The sequence below is a fragment of the Falco cherrug genome, chromosome 3 (assembly GCF_023634085.1).
Source record: "Falco cherrug isolate bFalChe1 chromosome 3, bFalChe1.pri, whole genome shotgun sequence".
NCBI classification, from domain to species: domain Eukaryota; kingdom Metazoa; phylum Chordata; class Aves; order Falconiformes; family Falconidae; genus Falco; species Falco cherrug.
The window spans coordinates 35,650,427-35,666,891 of NC_073699.1; the positions used below are offsets into that span (position 1 = coordinate 35,650,427).

Genomic DNA, 16,465 nt, shown 5'->3' on the forward strand with positions numbered 1-16,465 from the left:
CATATTATATAATTGAAATGGGCAAAATGCCCATTGAGCTGCTGAGGTTTGGAGTTCTTTTTTTTTAATTGTCAGCCAACGATGGAGATCACAAAACAGCAATTCTTTTTGCATTTTTACAGTTAAAAATGATCATAACCTATACTAATAGATAGAAAGTGGAGAAATATTTCACACTTTGATTTGATCTAATTTTTCAGTTACACAGAAGTATTTTTTGCTGTACTTTTCTGGGAGAGTCAGCCTAGGTGGATTCTCAAGCTGTGATTTTTTATACTCAGGCATGAACGTTTATGCTATTCTTGTCTTAATTAAGTAGCAAGGTACTACTCAGCACTTAGGTAAACCATGTAACTCCACAGAAAATAGACAAGTTAAATATAAGATACACAAACATAACTGAAAGTGCTATGTTACATAGTCTCCTAGTGAAGAAAATTCCCGCTCAGTAATAAATAATTAAATTCAAATGTATGCTTCTCTTCCAAATGTTTGAAGAATATCAGTCCCTCTTTGATGATGGTTCTCATGCTGGAAATGTGACTGGAGACCTGGAGCTCCCACCTCCTCATACCCCCACTGTTTGAGGTGAACCTACCATCTCAGAAACTGCTGTTTTTTATAGAAGTTGAAAGTTTGATCTGTTGAAGAGTCTTTCTGGTACCTTTCTTTTTCTCTTGCTTTCAGCCTACAGGGAGTGATTGAATGGGCAAGGCAAGGGTTCATCTTTGTGTTGCTGGATGATCCCAAATACAAACTACCCCTGGCCATGAATATCAGTGGATGTCAGGGCTCCATGCTGCAGACTGGCACACAGCTGGGTCTGAGATCCATTTGACTGTGTAAGGTACTTCTTAAATTAATGTCTCTCCCTCTTGGAAGGCTGTAGCTATTAAGTATCTTTTTGTCCCCTGCAATCACTTTAAAGACGTGTATTTTTCTATTGGAGTATATATCACATAAAGACATAGATAAATATCTATTCCTCGTTTCATGCCATCTGTGATGCTAAGGAGGTCTGGCTTTGGGATGGTGAACGGGTTGGTACTTTCATTAGAGAAGACGACCTTGTGCCCATATCGTATATGCTTTGATACCCTTAACATCTCAGTAACACAAGAGAAATAAGGCATCCGCTCTGTTTGAAAGGAAATATGATTTATTAAGAAATTCTGTACTGAGGTTCCCCCTACAACATCTGTAATAATTAATTATTCCAACTGCAGGCTTTTAGGAGGGCTTTAGTGGTTCAGGAGTGGAAAGACTACTGCCAGAAAATAAATCAAAAAGTAGTCAGTAGGCTAACTCAGGCTGTCAGATATTGGCAGTCTATAAGTAATTTACCTGGCTAGACAGGAGACTGACTGTTGTATGGTAACAACAAACTGCCTTTAGAGACTTGCAGGAACAGCTGTAACAGCTGTCTGATGAATGGTGTCCCGGAGAGTGCTTATCTGCAGAAAGGGATTTACAGGAGGATCCAATTTACAGGTTATCAAGGATTGCTCTCTTATTTTGACATTTTCACTTTTTAGCAGCTAACCCTATTAATAAACATAATTATTTCCAATGACAAATATAAATAAAATAATGGAAAATACCATACAATGTATTTAATTGTGACACTGATCATAATGATCCATAATGATCTTGTTTGAATTAAGCTGTAAACGAAGAAGTGCAATATCACCTGACTCTAAATATGGTAAAACAGTAAAACATGCTAATCATAAAAATAGCTTTTAGAAATATACATTTGTATACAGTGTTTCCCACACCTGTTAAATATGTCCTTCATATTATTATGATACAGTACATTGGCCTTTAAGACGTCAAAATTAAAAAAATAATACCAATAATTAGCCAGAGAAAAACACATTTACAATCTAAACCATAAAAATCTGACAATTGTACAGCTTAGAACATATAAGAAATGGAGTTTCTAATATTTGAACAGTAACGTCCATTTTAATAACTAAGTTGAGTTTTCATACAAATTGAATCAAAGGTGTTGCTAGCCAGTAAGAAACCGCAGTTCACAATTTTCCGTGGGCAAGTCAGACTTTCTCTTCTCAGCCTTCAGGGGGTTCACACATGACATCTCATCACTTGATCTGTAGAAACTGAGAAATGAAATGTTCGCTTTAGTATGAAGGCACAGAATTTCTTCCAGCAGAACTTCAAAAGGAAGCCAAGACAACTGGGGAAAAGACGGAAGAGGACTATGATTTGGCTTTTTCACAAATCAATCAAATACCAATATTTGTCAGGCTTTACCCCTCTAACCCTTTGAGGGCTAAAAGAAAAGTCCTGTACCCGGAGCAGTAGACAATCAGGACTGTGAGACAATCCTGAGTTAGACTGTGTGTCCCAAAATAACCACAGTGATTCAAGGAAGAGGTGTTGAGGCTGAAGTACCCCTCCCCTCAATAATGCTTGGCAAACAACTGCCAAATAATTTCTATTTCAGTAGCAGAAAATAGAAGAATGTATCTTAGCTGCTTTGCAATGAAATGCTTCATTTACATAATAGCATTCAATCTAAATAAATTGTGTGTAGGGTTCTTTGCTTCTGTCCCATTGCACTATTTATATACCTTATTCCAGACCATTTACACTGACTGTGTGCTTTCAGCAATGCTTATAGTTACCAGATAGAAGGATCTTTCCTCAGTGGCTTCCTTTGACATAATCTATTTTATTATTGTTCTTGTGTACATGCTTTAACTTTATTTGCATATCCTTTAATTTCTTATGTTGTTTTACCAGCCGCAGTGTGAAACTGCAAAAGTCCTGTGTCAGCCAACACTTTTGAGGGTTAGACGTCCAGCAGAGGCTGGAAGCAGGTTGCATCTAAAAAATCTGAGAGTCCTGCTACGTGACCCATTAGTGCTACCAGCTTCAACTAGGCATTCAGTGATGCTGCAGGGGAGTGTAAGACATATACCAGCTCAACCTACCCACAGAAAAACTGACAACACTTTCCCAGTCATATGTGTTTGGAAAACTGACAGTAGAAAATGTTAACAGAAGTAGATGGTTTCTTTTTTTAAGTGAAATTTTCAACCTTTTTTCTTTTTCTTTTTTTTTTTTTTTTTACTTTTGACAAGAAAAATGTCTCTCAGCCAATTTCTTTTTCACTTTTTTTTTGTTATATAATTTTCTATAACTGAAACTGAAAACAGCTGACAAAACCTGGTGCACTTTTGATCAAAACCTGAAAAATTTCCAAATGTTCTCAGCCAATTTCCTCCTCCTTCAGTGAGTTTTAAGCCTGCCTTTTTCTTCCCCAGAAAAGAGGGAAATTTATTGAAAAATTGTTTTTTCAATCAAAAGGTTTTATCAGAAACATCAGAGTCCCTGCAGGACTGGCCTCCTGCCCTTTGAAGTATCCAGCCGTCAGATTTCCTCGTCACTGCAAAGTGAGCACAGGATTTGTGGTTGTACCCTTCACAGGTAACCAGGATTAGGGGAAAACGCTCATTTGAGAGGCCCCAGAACTTTCTTCTTTCAGTTAAAATATGCTGAAATCTTTATTTTCTACTTGCGTAGAGAAAAACCTTCATCTCCCCTATTTTTAGCTTCTGATCCCTGGACAGACTTAACCATATGAAAAAGTTATTTAAATTGTCCCCTTAAGTCTGAGAGAGGCCTAATGGTTGTTAAGTAGCTATTCATCTTGCAAGAAATAAAAAAAATTCCACTGTACATCCTATTAGCTCCAGAGAGAGTTCCCCTTTTCTAGCCTTTTCTTCACCTATGCTTTGCTGTTCCATTACGCCATTATAACAAGCAATAATTATGCAAGTAAGAAGAGACAGATTTTCAAGTTATTTATTGAAGCTTTTTCCCTGCCATAAACCTTTCAAGCATTTACCTGTCACCAGCACTAAAAAGCTTCATTAGGTTACCATTATGAAGCGTTACTGCTAACCATCTGGATCCAAGTCATCAATGCTGCTTTGCTGTCGTTTAGAAACAATGATAAAAATTTACCAACCCCAGCAGTCCAAAATCTTGTGTTCTTTCTTCAGTACACGGGCTTGTTATTTGCCTCTTAAGACAAATAATCTTAAAGGCTGAGAAGAAACTTTAAATTCTGCAATAGTCAAGCTTTTATTTTCCATAGAATGACAGTAACCCAGGGCTATGATTAATCTAGTGTAGTGCAATACTAATTTTATTCTATTTCTTTTTTCTGAATAGTGTGCAATTTATCAGCTGGCTTTATGTTAGTGCTGATGATATTAAAAAACCTCATGATGACTAATGTTTTTTTTAATCTTTTCATTTCCTTCCCGTTATATATATGTAAAAAAACATCCTGACACAACAAGGATGAGCTAAATTACATTTAAGCCAGCAGTATGGCTTTCATTTGATGTAGTTCTAACAGAAAACCACTTTAGAATGTGTGATTTGAACATTATGCATTTTAAGAATTGAATAATCCAACTGAGCACATAGCCTTGGCAGCCATAGACAATATCAAAGAAACAGTATATACTGTCCTAATTGCCATCATAATCTTTGAAAAAAGCTGGAGGTAGGTTATGGAGTATTTATAGGTTCATTCTGCGCCTGAAATTATTTCTGCTGTTTTTTTCCCTATCTGGGTGGCTTTTTAAGTATAAGCTAGTGGAAACAGTCTTAGGCATAATGCTGTATTTCAGCCTTCCAGAAATGCTATTGCTACTGTTATTATAGTTCCAGTATGAACCTTCTAGCATTTTTACCAGACTCAAATTATACTAGATTCAATTAATTTTAACTTTACATTATTACAATGTATATAATACTGGAAAGCCAACATTAAATATTAAACACCTCTCTAAATGAAAGTGCAGTTCAACTTAATGGGCCCCAAAGTATAATCACTAAAAATGATGGAGTAAATCAGATAAAATTCAGTAAAAATTTAGAGGGCTTTCCATCTTGTCTTTTAGAAGTTTAACGGTTTTATCACTTACCTCCCCTCAAAATCTAGATAATTCCAGTCTTTACATCTGTAGATATTTAAGAACGCACTGGATACAAAGGACATTTTTTATGGGAGAGCCTGGCCATCAGATCGCCTGCTCTGCATTTATAGAAGTAGTTTGCACTCTGTATATCTCCTAAAAGCCTTTTTTGAGAAGGCAATTTCAATACATGTTAAAGACCTGCGGCACCATTCTCTTAGAGGAGGTGGGTCACTCCTCTCCCCCCAGCCTCCTCAAGCAGCTGGAAGCTGTAACGGTGACCACCACTTCTGTGGCAGGGGACATGCTGCTGGCTTTTCTAAACTCACTTAGGTGTACTTTATTTGTCTGGGGGAAGTGTGAGTTTTGATCTCTGCTAGCTGGGTCCAAACTGAGCTCAGCCTCTTCCCTGCTCTGGTTTATTTGTTCTTCCTTAAAGTTCTGAAAAAGGGTAAACAACAGGGGTACGTTCCTTGTTCTCCATAAATACCTAGCTTCCTTCTCACAGGGTTTATGGGATAAGTGTGCTGGACTTCCTTCACCATGCTCACTTTCCAGACCTAGATGTATAGGAATAAATCTTACGGAAAGCATAAGTTCAGCATATGTCCTTGGGAGGAAGTATTAGGAATGCACCATGGCTAAATGACACAAAAGATGTACACAATTATCATCTTCCCTTGTAGCATATTAAGAAAATGTTTAGAGAACAGTCCCACAGAATATAGATGTTGCAGAATTTACTGTATACCCTACAATAATTATAAGCAATAAGAGCATCCAGCAAGTATATACAAATATATCCATCTATCAAAATGCATGTTTTTAAATAATTGATTGCTCTAAATGGCTTTCATGATAACATTAATCTTAGAAATTCCCATAAAATGCAGCTAAACAGTGGATGGATAGATGATGGTGCACACATACATGAGCTTGAAACGCAAGGCCTCAAATATGCTTCCTTTTGCTCTCCTGCCTCTTTTTCCTTGCCAGAAATCCCACCCTTAGGACTGGACGTCTGAGGTTAATAACTGTAAGGGAGGCATCTGAAGCTAATTGTTACTACTGCTTGGTTTCAGGTAAAATCACATTTCTACTTTTGTCAGGCTCCTGTTGAGCAGGAGACTCAGTGCCTGACACCTTCCCAGGCTGCTTTTGGTGTCCGACTAGGCTTTGGCAGTGGGTTATGTGTCTGCCATACATCACTTTCCGCAAAACAACTGCAAGCCCCATTAAAATGCAGCTGCTGCACTGTCCTTTCACTCACAACACCGGCCCTCATACTTGCACTACCTCAAACTGCAGTTGCAGTGCAATTGCTTTGATTGCATCTGATGCTCACTCCTAAACTGTTATCTGTATAACTGTGAATACTGAATCCAGGTCCACAGATGCCGCTTTTATGTTCTCTAGTATGGCATACTGTTTCATCTCTCATAATTTCTTCTGATTATGAAATGTACTTTCTGGACAGGCAAGGAGGTGAAAAACTGTATCTGCAGAACAGACTTTTAAAAAAAAATAACACCACAAATCTTGGTTAGCCATTATTGATCCAGATATTTCTCTAAAATGAGAAAAACCAGGATGGATTACAGAAAATAGTAGTGCAAATTACCATTCTGTTTATTTGTTGTGTCTAACTGAAAACAATATCCTTCCTTTTTCTTAAGCAGGCAGCTCACATTGAGTGCAAACCCCAGTAATTTATGTTTGTAAGGTACTATGGGGGCACAGGCTTCTTTTGGTTTTTACACAGCATTCATCACCATGAATGGAAAACCACAGCAATGAACAGGGTTTATCAAAGAACCCTGGATTTGTATTAGCTCTCACAGACTTCACAATTGTGCTCATTTGAGATACACCTTGTGCTTTGCCACATAAAACATGAAATCTCTGATTACATATATAACACAGTTAATAGGTGATTTAGTATAATGCCCTCATATGAAATGTAAACGTTCAGTTCAGTAGGTGTTAGCTGGGGAACATGAATGTGTGTTATGGGATTGTTGCTGTCATTTTTAACATTTGTAAAACATGACAGACCAAATTATGGCACCAAAGCAGAACTTTTTATCATGACCTAGTGACAGAATATTCACTGCATATAACAAACAGGAGAAATTGTACAGTTTGGTAAATATTAATAGAGAATGATTAAAGGGAGCAGTTGAACCTTCTTTAAACCTTTCTTCCAATGATGAAACCTAATCATTATCTTTTGTACTCTGTCAATCATACTTTAATTGCTGAAAACACTACAGAATCATTTTTCTGTTCAGTGAACAGTTTAATTGCTTTGAAGTGTTAGTACTTATGTGAGTAAATCTGAGAATAGCTGTTTTACTCATAAGTGAAAACAAATTTCTATCTCCTTTGTATTAAAATGCTTGGTTTCACTTGTTTGCCTGGTAAAAATCAGCGGGAAGAATGAGATAGCCCTGTCAAGTACTGATTTTCCCCCTAGACCAACATATCTCTTCTTTCTCAGAGTCCTGTGTAGGCAGATTTGTGATGGATGGTGCTGGGTGTAGTGGTGGAGATGGGATCTAGTATTTGGAGAATCAGTGAGGCCATGCTGCGGTTGAGTTGAGTCAGGTGTGAGGTTGAAGGAATGACTTTGGAATTAGAGTCACGATGGTAATTTAAGAGCTTTGTTGACTGGGACTATGACAGCAGTGAGGAGGAGGGAAAGAAGTGGATCTGTGCACCTCACTTTACTCTGTGGTTTTCCCCCTAATTGACTGCTTTTTGAAGCAAGATCTTCTTCTACAAGGTTCTTTTATAGGAGTAGGAGAAGACTCAGGGACTAATAGTGTAGTATCTGGTGGCAGTGGGAGGCATCTGAAGCTGGAGGCATTGGACCTTCTGCAGAGTGTGGGGTGGGCTGCAGAATCTCCAAGCAGGAGAATGTGGAAGAGGTCAGAAGGTGGGAGGGTGGTGCTTTTGCAGAACTTGCTGCCCTGAAGTCTTTACCCAGAATGCACTCACAAGACTACCTCACAGTGAATACGTGCTCCCACCACCACCACCACTACATTTCATGTTCTCCCTTGGCTGATAAAGCCAAACCAAATGCAGTAAAGCCTCACTGATGCTGTCCACAGAGTTCCTCAGCTTGTACCAGAGTTCCATGACAGCAACTCAACACCTTCTGGGGATCGAGTGCCAAATGTAGCAAAGGGGCAAATGTCCCACTTTCCTTTAATCCTGAAGAAGCGTGTATATTCGTAGCAAATTCCCAGAGGTATGACTTTCATTGGAGAGCTCTAGGTGTTTTCTGCTTCTCGGGCTTGGGCCTGTTCCATGAGAAGCAAGTGTAACTGAGTATTAGCAGGATCCATGGTAAGGATCTTCCTTTATCATTCTGAATGCTATGAAGGAGATGGTTTTAGGATGCAGGGTGCTGTGAGAAGGTTGTAGAATAAAATTCATACTGAATTAACCTCTGCTTCTTGTGAGGAGTAGGAATGCCCCAGTGTGAAGCTGTGGTCCAATCAATATTAATGCTGAAGGCAATAGCTCCTGTGCTATCAATGCCAAGGGTGCAAGTTTGAACACACAGCTTATTATATAAAGGAACTGCTAAAACTTGTAGCCTGAGGCCACTCACTATGTCTACACTTTAAATAGTGTCTTTTAAAAATATATGAAAGTAGAAGCTTACTAGAACTACCTTAAATTACACAGAAAGCACCGGCTAAACTTTCCTAGTATTGCCAAATTAGAGTTTAGATGGGTATCAAAAAACCAAGTGCACCCATGCAGGAAAAAGAAATTGTACACAGTGATGGTAATGTGATAAGGAGTGGCCTGCCTAATCAACAGGAGATTGTTCAGTCAGTTACTTGGAGGCAGAAGTTTTACTCAACTTAAAGACCAGGTGAAATGAGGTAAAAAGAAAATTAAAAGAGAAGGAATGGGGAGGAGAGCTTGCTGGAGGAAACGGAAGCATTCAGCATGAGATGGCAGAGATACTGGGAAAGCTCAGAGTAAACCATGGGAAGGAGGGGAGGGATGAGGCTAACGATGATGAACAACAGATAGCTAAATGGTGGCAATAGTGTACTGAATCAAGAAAGTCAATTAAACATACAGGATGTCTATGAAAGACTTGGTTTGGAAATGTGATCCAGATGGAAATTACAAGAAAAGCTGATCCTGTTTAAACACGTTTGGCTTGGCATTTTTCTGCATAATACTTATTTCAATACAAAGTGCATAGTAATGCATGATATATTTTTTAATGAGGATTTCAAGAGACATTTGTTTAAAAATAAAAATTACAAAGTAAAATGGTGGACTTGGGGTTGCATTGTGGTCTGCAAACGGCACAGAATCACCTAATAGCTGAGAAGGGATTAATATAACCTTGCAAAGAAGTAGCAGAGAAGAATTTAGCCTTTTGATTCTCTATTTGGGCTGGAACATAACTTACTCATTTTGAAAGACATTATAAAACTGTACTGTACTTTTAGAAATCAATAGCAACAACAATTTGGAAACTTCAGATACACATATCAGCATAACAGCCTGGCTAAGATTGCATTTGATTAACTTCCAAATCTTCATTTTGGCAGACTGAGCTTGTTTTATTCCTCACTGATTGCTTTTTTGTTGAAATGGCAATTACAGTTCTATCACCTTCTAAATAACTTCCCTTTTCTGTGGTCCATAAATGCCTCTGTATAGATAAATCCAATCTGCCTTTCATGTTTTGGCATTAATCATGCAGAAAATCTTCTTAGTAACACATTTATATTTTCTCAAAAACTGAGACCTTTTGGAATAATTGGGTCACTAACTACAGTGGCTCTGCAATTTGTATTGAAAAAATAAAAAACATTTAAAATTTGTGTCTTTTTAAATGGAAAAATAATGATCTTTTGGCTTCTCAGTGTTTACCCCTCTTTACTTGTGTAAAGACTTTCAACAGAAAAATGTTTCCTCTGAGGGTTTTTCATTCAGCATTCTTGAGGCTCAAGCATACTGATAAAGCCTGTGAAATGAGTGTTTTCTAGGGGAACTCAAGCTATTTACTTTCAAAGACTGACACACCAGGAAAAATGTGTGATGCATGGCAATTGCTCAATTTCAGTTAAATCTAAGAACTTGAGGATTAAGCTGATAGGCTCAAAGCCAAGCCAAACACAGGCTCCAATGGCTGGTCTGAGGCACTGCGGAGGATTTCAGTATCACAATGAAAGTCTAGAGAGTGACAGTGTTCTTTTTCCATTCTCTCACCACTTTCCCACTGTACCTTGTACGGCTGCTTTGGTATCTATGCTAGGTTACGGTTCTGATGGATATTCTCCCTACACATGATTGGGGAATTTGGCTGCAAATAGGTGAACCAAACCCAACCCAGCATGTTCCACAAGTCATCCAAAGTCTACTGGAGTCAATCAAAAGACAGGGAGATAAAAGAAGAGCAACTCCTCCAGAATTAGTGGAAATTATGTTGACAAAATTATTCAGGGGTGGAACTGAAATCAGTCTTCATATTTAAAGTCTTGAGTTACTTCAGCTAATTCTGATGTTTCTTTACCAGACATAAGTTATAGCACAAACCTTGCTATCTTTCTTATAAACCACCATCACCTTCCCCTGAAAAAGGATTTAGGCTTGCTTCTATGTGGAAAGTGTTTGGCTGTCTTTGTTTCTGTACTGCACTCAGAGGTTGACCCTATGCTCATAAATTTTAGGCAAATTTAGCAAAAGCTGTGGAGCTAATTCTGATCTATTTAGAACACACATAACCAGTCCACTAGTATTGAATATTAAGGCCAATTACATTATATCAGTGAAGAATTATCATTTAGGCAAGTATTTTGTTTATGTGTCTGAGAGAATTTTTGGCCTGATCTAACTATTTGCCTCTGAATCAATTTACAGGCTGGTTTGTGGTTTTTTTTTTGGTTTGGGTTTTTTTTGTTTGTTTGTCGGCTTGGGTTTTTTTTTGTTTTGTTTTAAATTGGAGGCACAACAATTGTTTTTGCCAGCTGAAGCTGAGCCATTAAAATTAAACATTTTGATGTTTCAAAAACCTCAAGCACCATGACTATCTTATTCTTACCTAAAAGCTTAAGATAAACACATAGTCCTGCCTAAATAGAAAAAAACCCTCACACCAAATAAAACCCAAAATAAAATTAACATTAAAGTGAATAATGAATACTAAATAATGATAAATCTATGAACAGTGTCTCAACAAACAGCAGAGTTCCCATTCCCCCAAAGCAGAGAAAGCACACAAGCTACTCTTTGAAAGCACAGGTCCACAGGAAGGCAGTGCATGAGCTTGAACCCAAAACACTTAGACAATTTCTAAAAAAACATTAAAACGTATTAAGCAGTAATCAAAAATTCTTTTATGTATTAGATATATTGTCTCCCATGCTAGTGTTTCCAAACAGACATATTGCCAAAATTCCATGAGGCTGTAAATGCCACATGCAAGCCCGTACTCTGTATTGACAGGCATTTGCTTAATTAAGTGTACTTAGGACTAGCCTCATGAAGCACTGGGCTATGACCAGCCACTGGTTCAGGTTGTCTGGGGTAGTCTAAATACCACTATTTTATGACCAGTTCTTACAGTGGTTTTCAGGGAATAAAAACAAACAAAATCCCTCCTCCATTTAATATTTACACCCATTTATTACCTCAGTAAGGATATACTCCATTTAAACTCCTGAACATAGATGGTTATTCTGTGCTTGGTGGGATTGACAGAATGTAGGAGAAGATGATGCACAACTTCTCCTCTTGTTGTAAGTGCCTGTGCATTTTGCTGGAAGTTGCTGGCAGGGCTTATTAATGTTCACCCTGCTGGATCTGAAAGGGACGTGCCCAGACTTGCCTTGCATATGACAGACGTCAGAAAGAGAGACCATGCCAATAACTCATAGCAGAAAATGTAGGAAGTTAAGTGATGACAGAAACCTCAAGCAGTTCCCACTGATAGCAGGGTGCAATGTAAATGTAAAACAGATACATTGAAGAGTGAATTTTTTGTTCAACAGGCAAAACCAAAGTTTGCAATTTTCTTGACTGGAAAGCATATAATATTTATAAATTTAAACCATGTATTTGGGTAATGCTCCATTCCCACATGTTGGCTTTAAGGCCAAAGGCACCTCTTGGCCTGACCTCAGAAAAAGGGGCTGAGTCTACATGCACTTTCGATCTGCTGACACACATTGCCCACCACATTAGCTCAGTGGCAAAGCTGAGAATGGGACCCAAACTTCCTGATTCTTCATCCTTTGCTTAAAAAAGAGATAAACAGAAGAAAAAAACATTCTTTTCAAGCTCTTTGCATCAACTTTTTAAGATTCCAATGGCCGCAAATGAATTATGTTATTTACATAATAAATGTTTTGAAAGTTTCTAACTGGGGACTAAATAATATAGACCAGATTCAGAGGAATAGATGTGAAAGGTGAGCAAACTATTTTGCTCATTCATTTTACAATTATGCAATTACAGGAAGGGAAGTCTAGTAGAAAGAGAGAAACCAAGTGTATGATAACAGTGCTTGCATTTTCTGCAGGTCTCTGTTGACATGTAGGGGATAGGATGTAAATAATAATTAGAAAAACATTATGTAGTCAGGAGTAACTTGGTTAAAACCTTGAACACCATTTAGGAAGTCTTCCCCTAAGAAATTGACTGCCAGGAAAAATGGGGAGGAGGAGCTGGCAGCAAGGCCTTTCCAATGACTCATACAATAGCGTGTGAACAACAAACACATCTACTGTGCTATTGCATATATTAAATATAACAAAAGGGCATGTCAGGAAGTTTCTAACAATTTTTGATTTCATGACATGCTTTTGTTACTTTCTCCATTTTTTCAGTCACAGGTTATTAGATTTACTGCAGCTTTGGAAGGTACAACACATTAGTATCTGTCGGGTGTGCTGCCCCTAATGACTTTCTTAGCTTGCTCAAGTACAAACATCTTGCACTGATATTTATCAAGTGAACACAATCTTTTACCTATTCATTTGTCTTAGGAATGAAGAGCTTCATGTTTCCCCTGAAAGCAAGATTTCAATGAAGTCCAAAAATGTTCAGTGCATCGAAAAGACTAAATTTTGCTTGGTCTCAACAATATTTAAAGTAATCTGAATAGGATTTCTGGCCCAACCTTGCTTCAGCCATTACCATTAATTAAAAGTTTTGTCCTTTTTTTTTCGTAGTAGTAGTCTGTATAAGTGCACTCAGCAAACTGCATATTGTCACAGTAGCTATTGATCTTTTTGACATGCTAATCAGCCTAATTCTGCTGATAATAGAAGAGTCAGTCTGATCTGCCCAGATGCTATTGATAGAATAAAAAAGTACCTAAAAAGGCAATGAAAAATCTGGTTTGAATGCAATAATAAATTAAGTACTATCAGTCCTATCACATAGTCACATATTTGATCAACCTTACTATTTGAGATAAGCAAAACTGGGCTTAAACAACATTAAATTAATCAGGCAAATTCTTATTCCTTTTCTGTTTCTGCTCTCTGCTGAGTATTTTGGTTGTTCAATTCTTATGCAAAATAATGAAAGCAAATAAAGTTTCACTGTTTCATACCGATTTGCTATTAAATTTATTTCCCTTTAGCTACTCATAGGAGAGGTGTGATGGATACACTTGTCCACTTAACCAAACTAGCAGTAGTTTGGTCCAGGGTCCAGAGGTAATGGCCTGAGCTGTAGCCAGGCCAAGAACTCCTCTGTTCTCTGAATACCCACAAAGGAGCAGAATAAGCCACTGAGCATCGATGGGTATGAGCTGAGTTTGGAACACTGATTGTGCGATTAACACATGAATAGCAGTGGCTTTTCCAAGACTCATTTATCAAGGAACAAAGAAAGTTGTGGGTACAGGGAATCTCATGCCTAGCTTTGCCATTGCATGTAATTTGACTACAAACCAACCACTTTATTCTGATCTCAGTGAGCTGCCTTTGAGCTCTCCCAGCCAAGCAGCCTGGCTGCGTGGCAGTGATCTCCCCTGGAGCTGGGATGCCTCTCAAGGCTGCTCCTCAAGGCAGAGAGACCTTTTACCAATGGCAGATCTTTGGTAAGCAACCGATATTGTGCATAACTTTGTAGTATGGTAAGTTTAATTTGTGCCTTGGTAACTTTGTTTTTGTCTGGGCAAATTCGATTTGAGTCTTGGTAGTCTTGAATCAATGTTCAAATAACTATGTTGTACAGTAATAGAGTGAACCTTGCCATTGAACTTTGTTAAGGCACACTTTTACAGCATCATATTAAACCCACTTTTGCTAATACCTTTGATAATGGTCCTTCTAGTGATATAAACCACCCATTTCTGACAAAAGGAAATTGTTTTTATGAGCTTTAGCCAAAGTACTAGTTGGTTCCATTGATTTAAATGGTATTTGCATCATTTCCCACAAGAAATGTCGCTATTAGGATATCATAATGTTTTCAGTTTTACATCATGAAACTCAGTGCAGCAAGAGGATTATCTTGAGTTTTTCATCTGCGGCAGTTTCTGCTATTTATGTCTGAAACATGATTCTGTATCAGATGTTAGAAACAACTCTGATAGACTGAAAGCATGCAGTGCAGAGGTGGGGGAAAGGACAAGAGTAAGAAATTAAATATCTTTGAGAGGTAAATGTAACTGAAATATAATTAATAGAAAGGGAACTATATTGTTGTTGAAACAACTGCTATAAATCTACATTGTAGCCAGAACTGGGCCTTGCCCAGTCTCTGTACCTTTTGTTTCTGATATAATTTAATAAAAATGCCTCTCAAGACATCTCATTAAAGGTAACTCATTATTGTGGAACTCCCATCTAATGCTTGTGTGGCTTCATTATTTTTAGTGTAGCTACACCAGCATAAAATCACAGTGCTGCAACTGTGAATATATCCTTCAAATTCCAGCCAAGCACTAACCAAAGTCTGATCTGAGTTATGACGCTGTAAATCTATTGCATTTGAAATCACTGGGATCACATGCTCTACCAGAAAACACTGTTTGCTCTACTGAATGCTTAACTACTGAACCACCGCTGTGCTATTATTATTATAGTTATTTATTGCAAAAGGCTGACAGTTTGATAGAAACTATCCTTCTCAGACAATGTAATATAGATATGAGTGCTTGTGTATAACTCATTCCAATTAAGTAGTTTGTTGGTGTTTTATTAAGCATTAGCATTTTTTTTTCCAAATCTACAATACTTCAGGCTTTCAGGTAACTAATTGGATGCCAGCTTTGTTATTTACAAGGGGATTGCAATGATAAGTTATAGTTCATTTTCAGCCAGTGCTTTGTTGATGATAGATTAACACCATTTGAAACAAGTTCAGAGAAGTTATATGAAATGCTCTGGGCCTGCACTGGGTTGTCCAGCTGCTTAATAAGCAGGGTAAGGAAAACACTCTGCACACTAATTCAAAAGTGCTTTCCCTGTATCCTCTCAGCCACACCACATACTGCTAATGCTGTTTCTAGTAAGAAGAAGGGGCTTGTTTTAGAGGCATTGAGGCCAAGGTGCTTCTCAAATATCAAAATGTGTGTTGGACTGTGCTGCACAGATGACTTTTTGGCTCTCTGCTGTGCAGCCACAGGAATAAGAGGAGGTTATTGGCTTTCCTTCCCACTCCTTACAATTTAAAGCTGTGGCAGGCATCTGAAAACTGCTTGATGTCACTCACAACCTGTGTTCCAGTGATTTGTGGCCTGTTTGTGATTTGTGTGTGAGGCAAATTTAGTAAGCACAAAGATCTTTCTTCATAGGAGCTTGTTTTCTGTAAGGCAAGATGGGAAGCTGTGTAGGTATGTTGCTTTCTTCACAGCACTGTTGAGGGACAGTTTGGATTAAAAGCAGTAAGAGTGGATGTATTTGCACTAGGAAGGAACATGAAGGTTTTTAATTCACTGCAAGTAGAAACTTGTATGTGGATGGAAATGTGGATAGAAAGCATGACTCGGGCCCAGTAAAATCTGAGATAACTGGCTACTTAGTTTTTTATCTGAAAGGAGCAAAAGAAATAGAGCTGAAATTTTCTTTCACTCCAGCTGTCTCTGATGATCACTTAAGTCACATGAGTTGTACAGCAAGCTCAGGTGCTACATTCCAAGTTAGTGATTATTTCATATGTACATACAGCTACAATATGTTATTGCATGCCCTTGTACAAGGGGGAGTGGAAGAGCAGGTGGGTGAGAAGCATGTAACGCTATTCACTAAGCTAGTTGAAGCCAACTATTTGACATCTGTACACAGTATCTGAAATCACCATTTAAAGAACTCTTCAGTATGTCAGTGGATCAAAAGTCCTTGGGGATTGTTCTAAACAGATCCTTAAGCTGTAGTGTCTGCAGCACTGGAGACACTTACTGAGGGATATTTGTGAGCAAACAATTGTTACAGAAGAAACTTTCCCAAGAGTTTTGATGACTGCAGCAGATAACTTGAAATGCAGCATGTCTTGAATTAAGAGTT

The 16,465-nt window shown here is 38.0% G+C and overlaps 1 protein-coding gene across 6 annotated transcripts in view; it reads right to left on the bottom strand.

Moving 5' to 3' along the window:
- Positions 1-1,139: 1,139 nt before the first annotated feature.
- RALYL (RALY RNA binding protein like) overlaps positions 1,140-16,465 on the bottom strand; it is a 401,158-nt gene continuing 385,832 nt past the window's right edge. For all 6 annotated transcript variants that reach the window (XM_055705681.1, XM_055705679.1, XM_055705680.1 and 3 more), the window contains one exon: positions 1,140-2,123. In XM_055705681.1, coding sequence (XP_055561656.1) covers positions 2,106-2,123 — 18 coding nt within the window. In that variant the 3' untranslated portion in view covers positions 1,140-2,105. The remainder of the gene's footprint in view (positions 2,124-16,465) is intronic.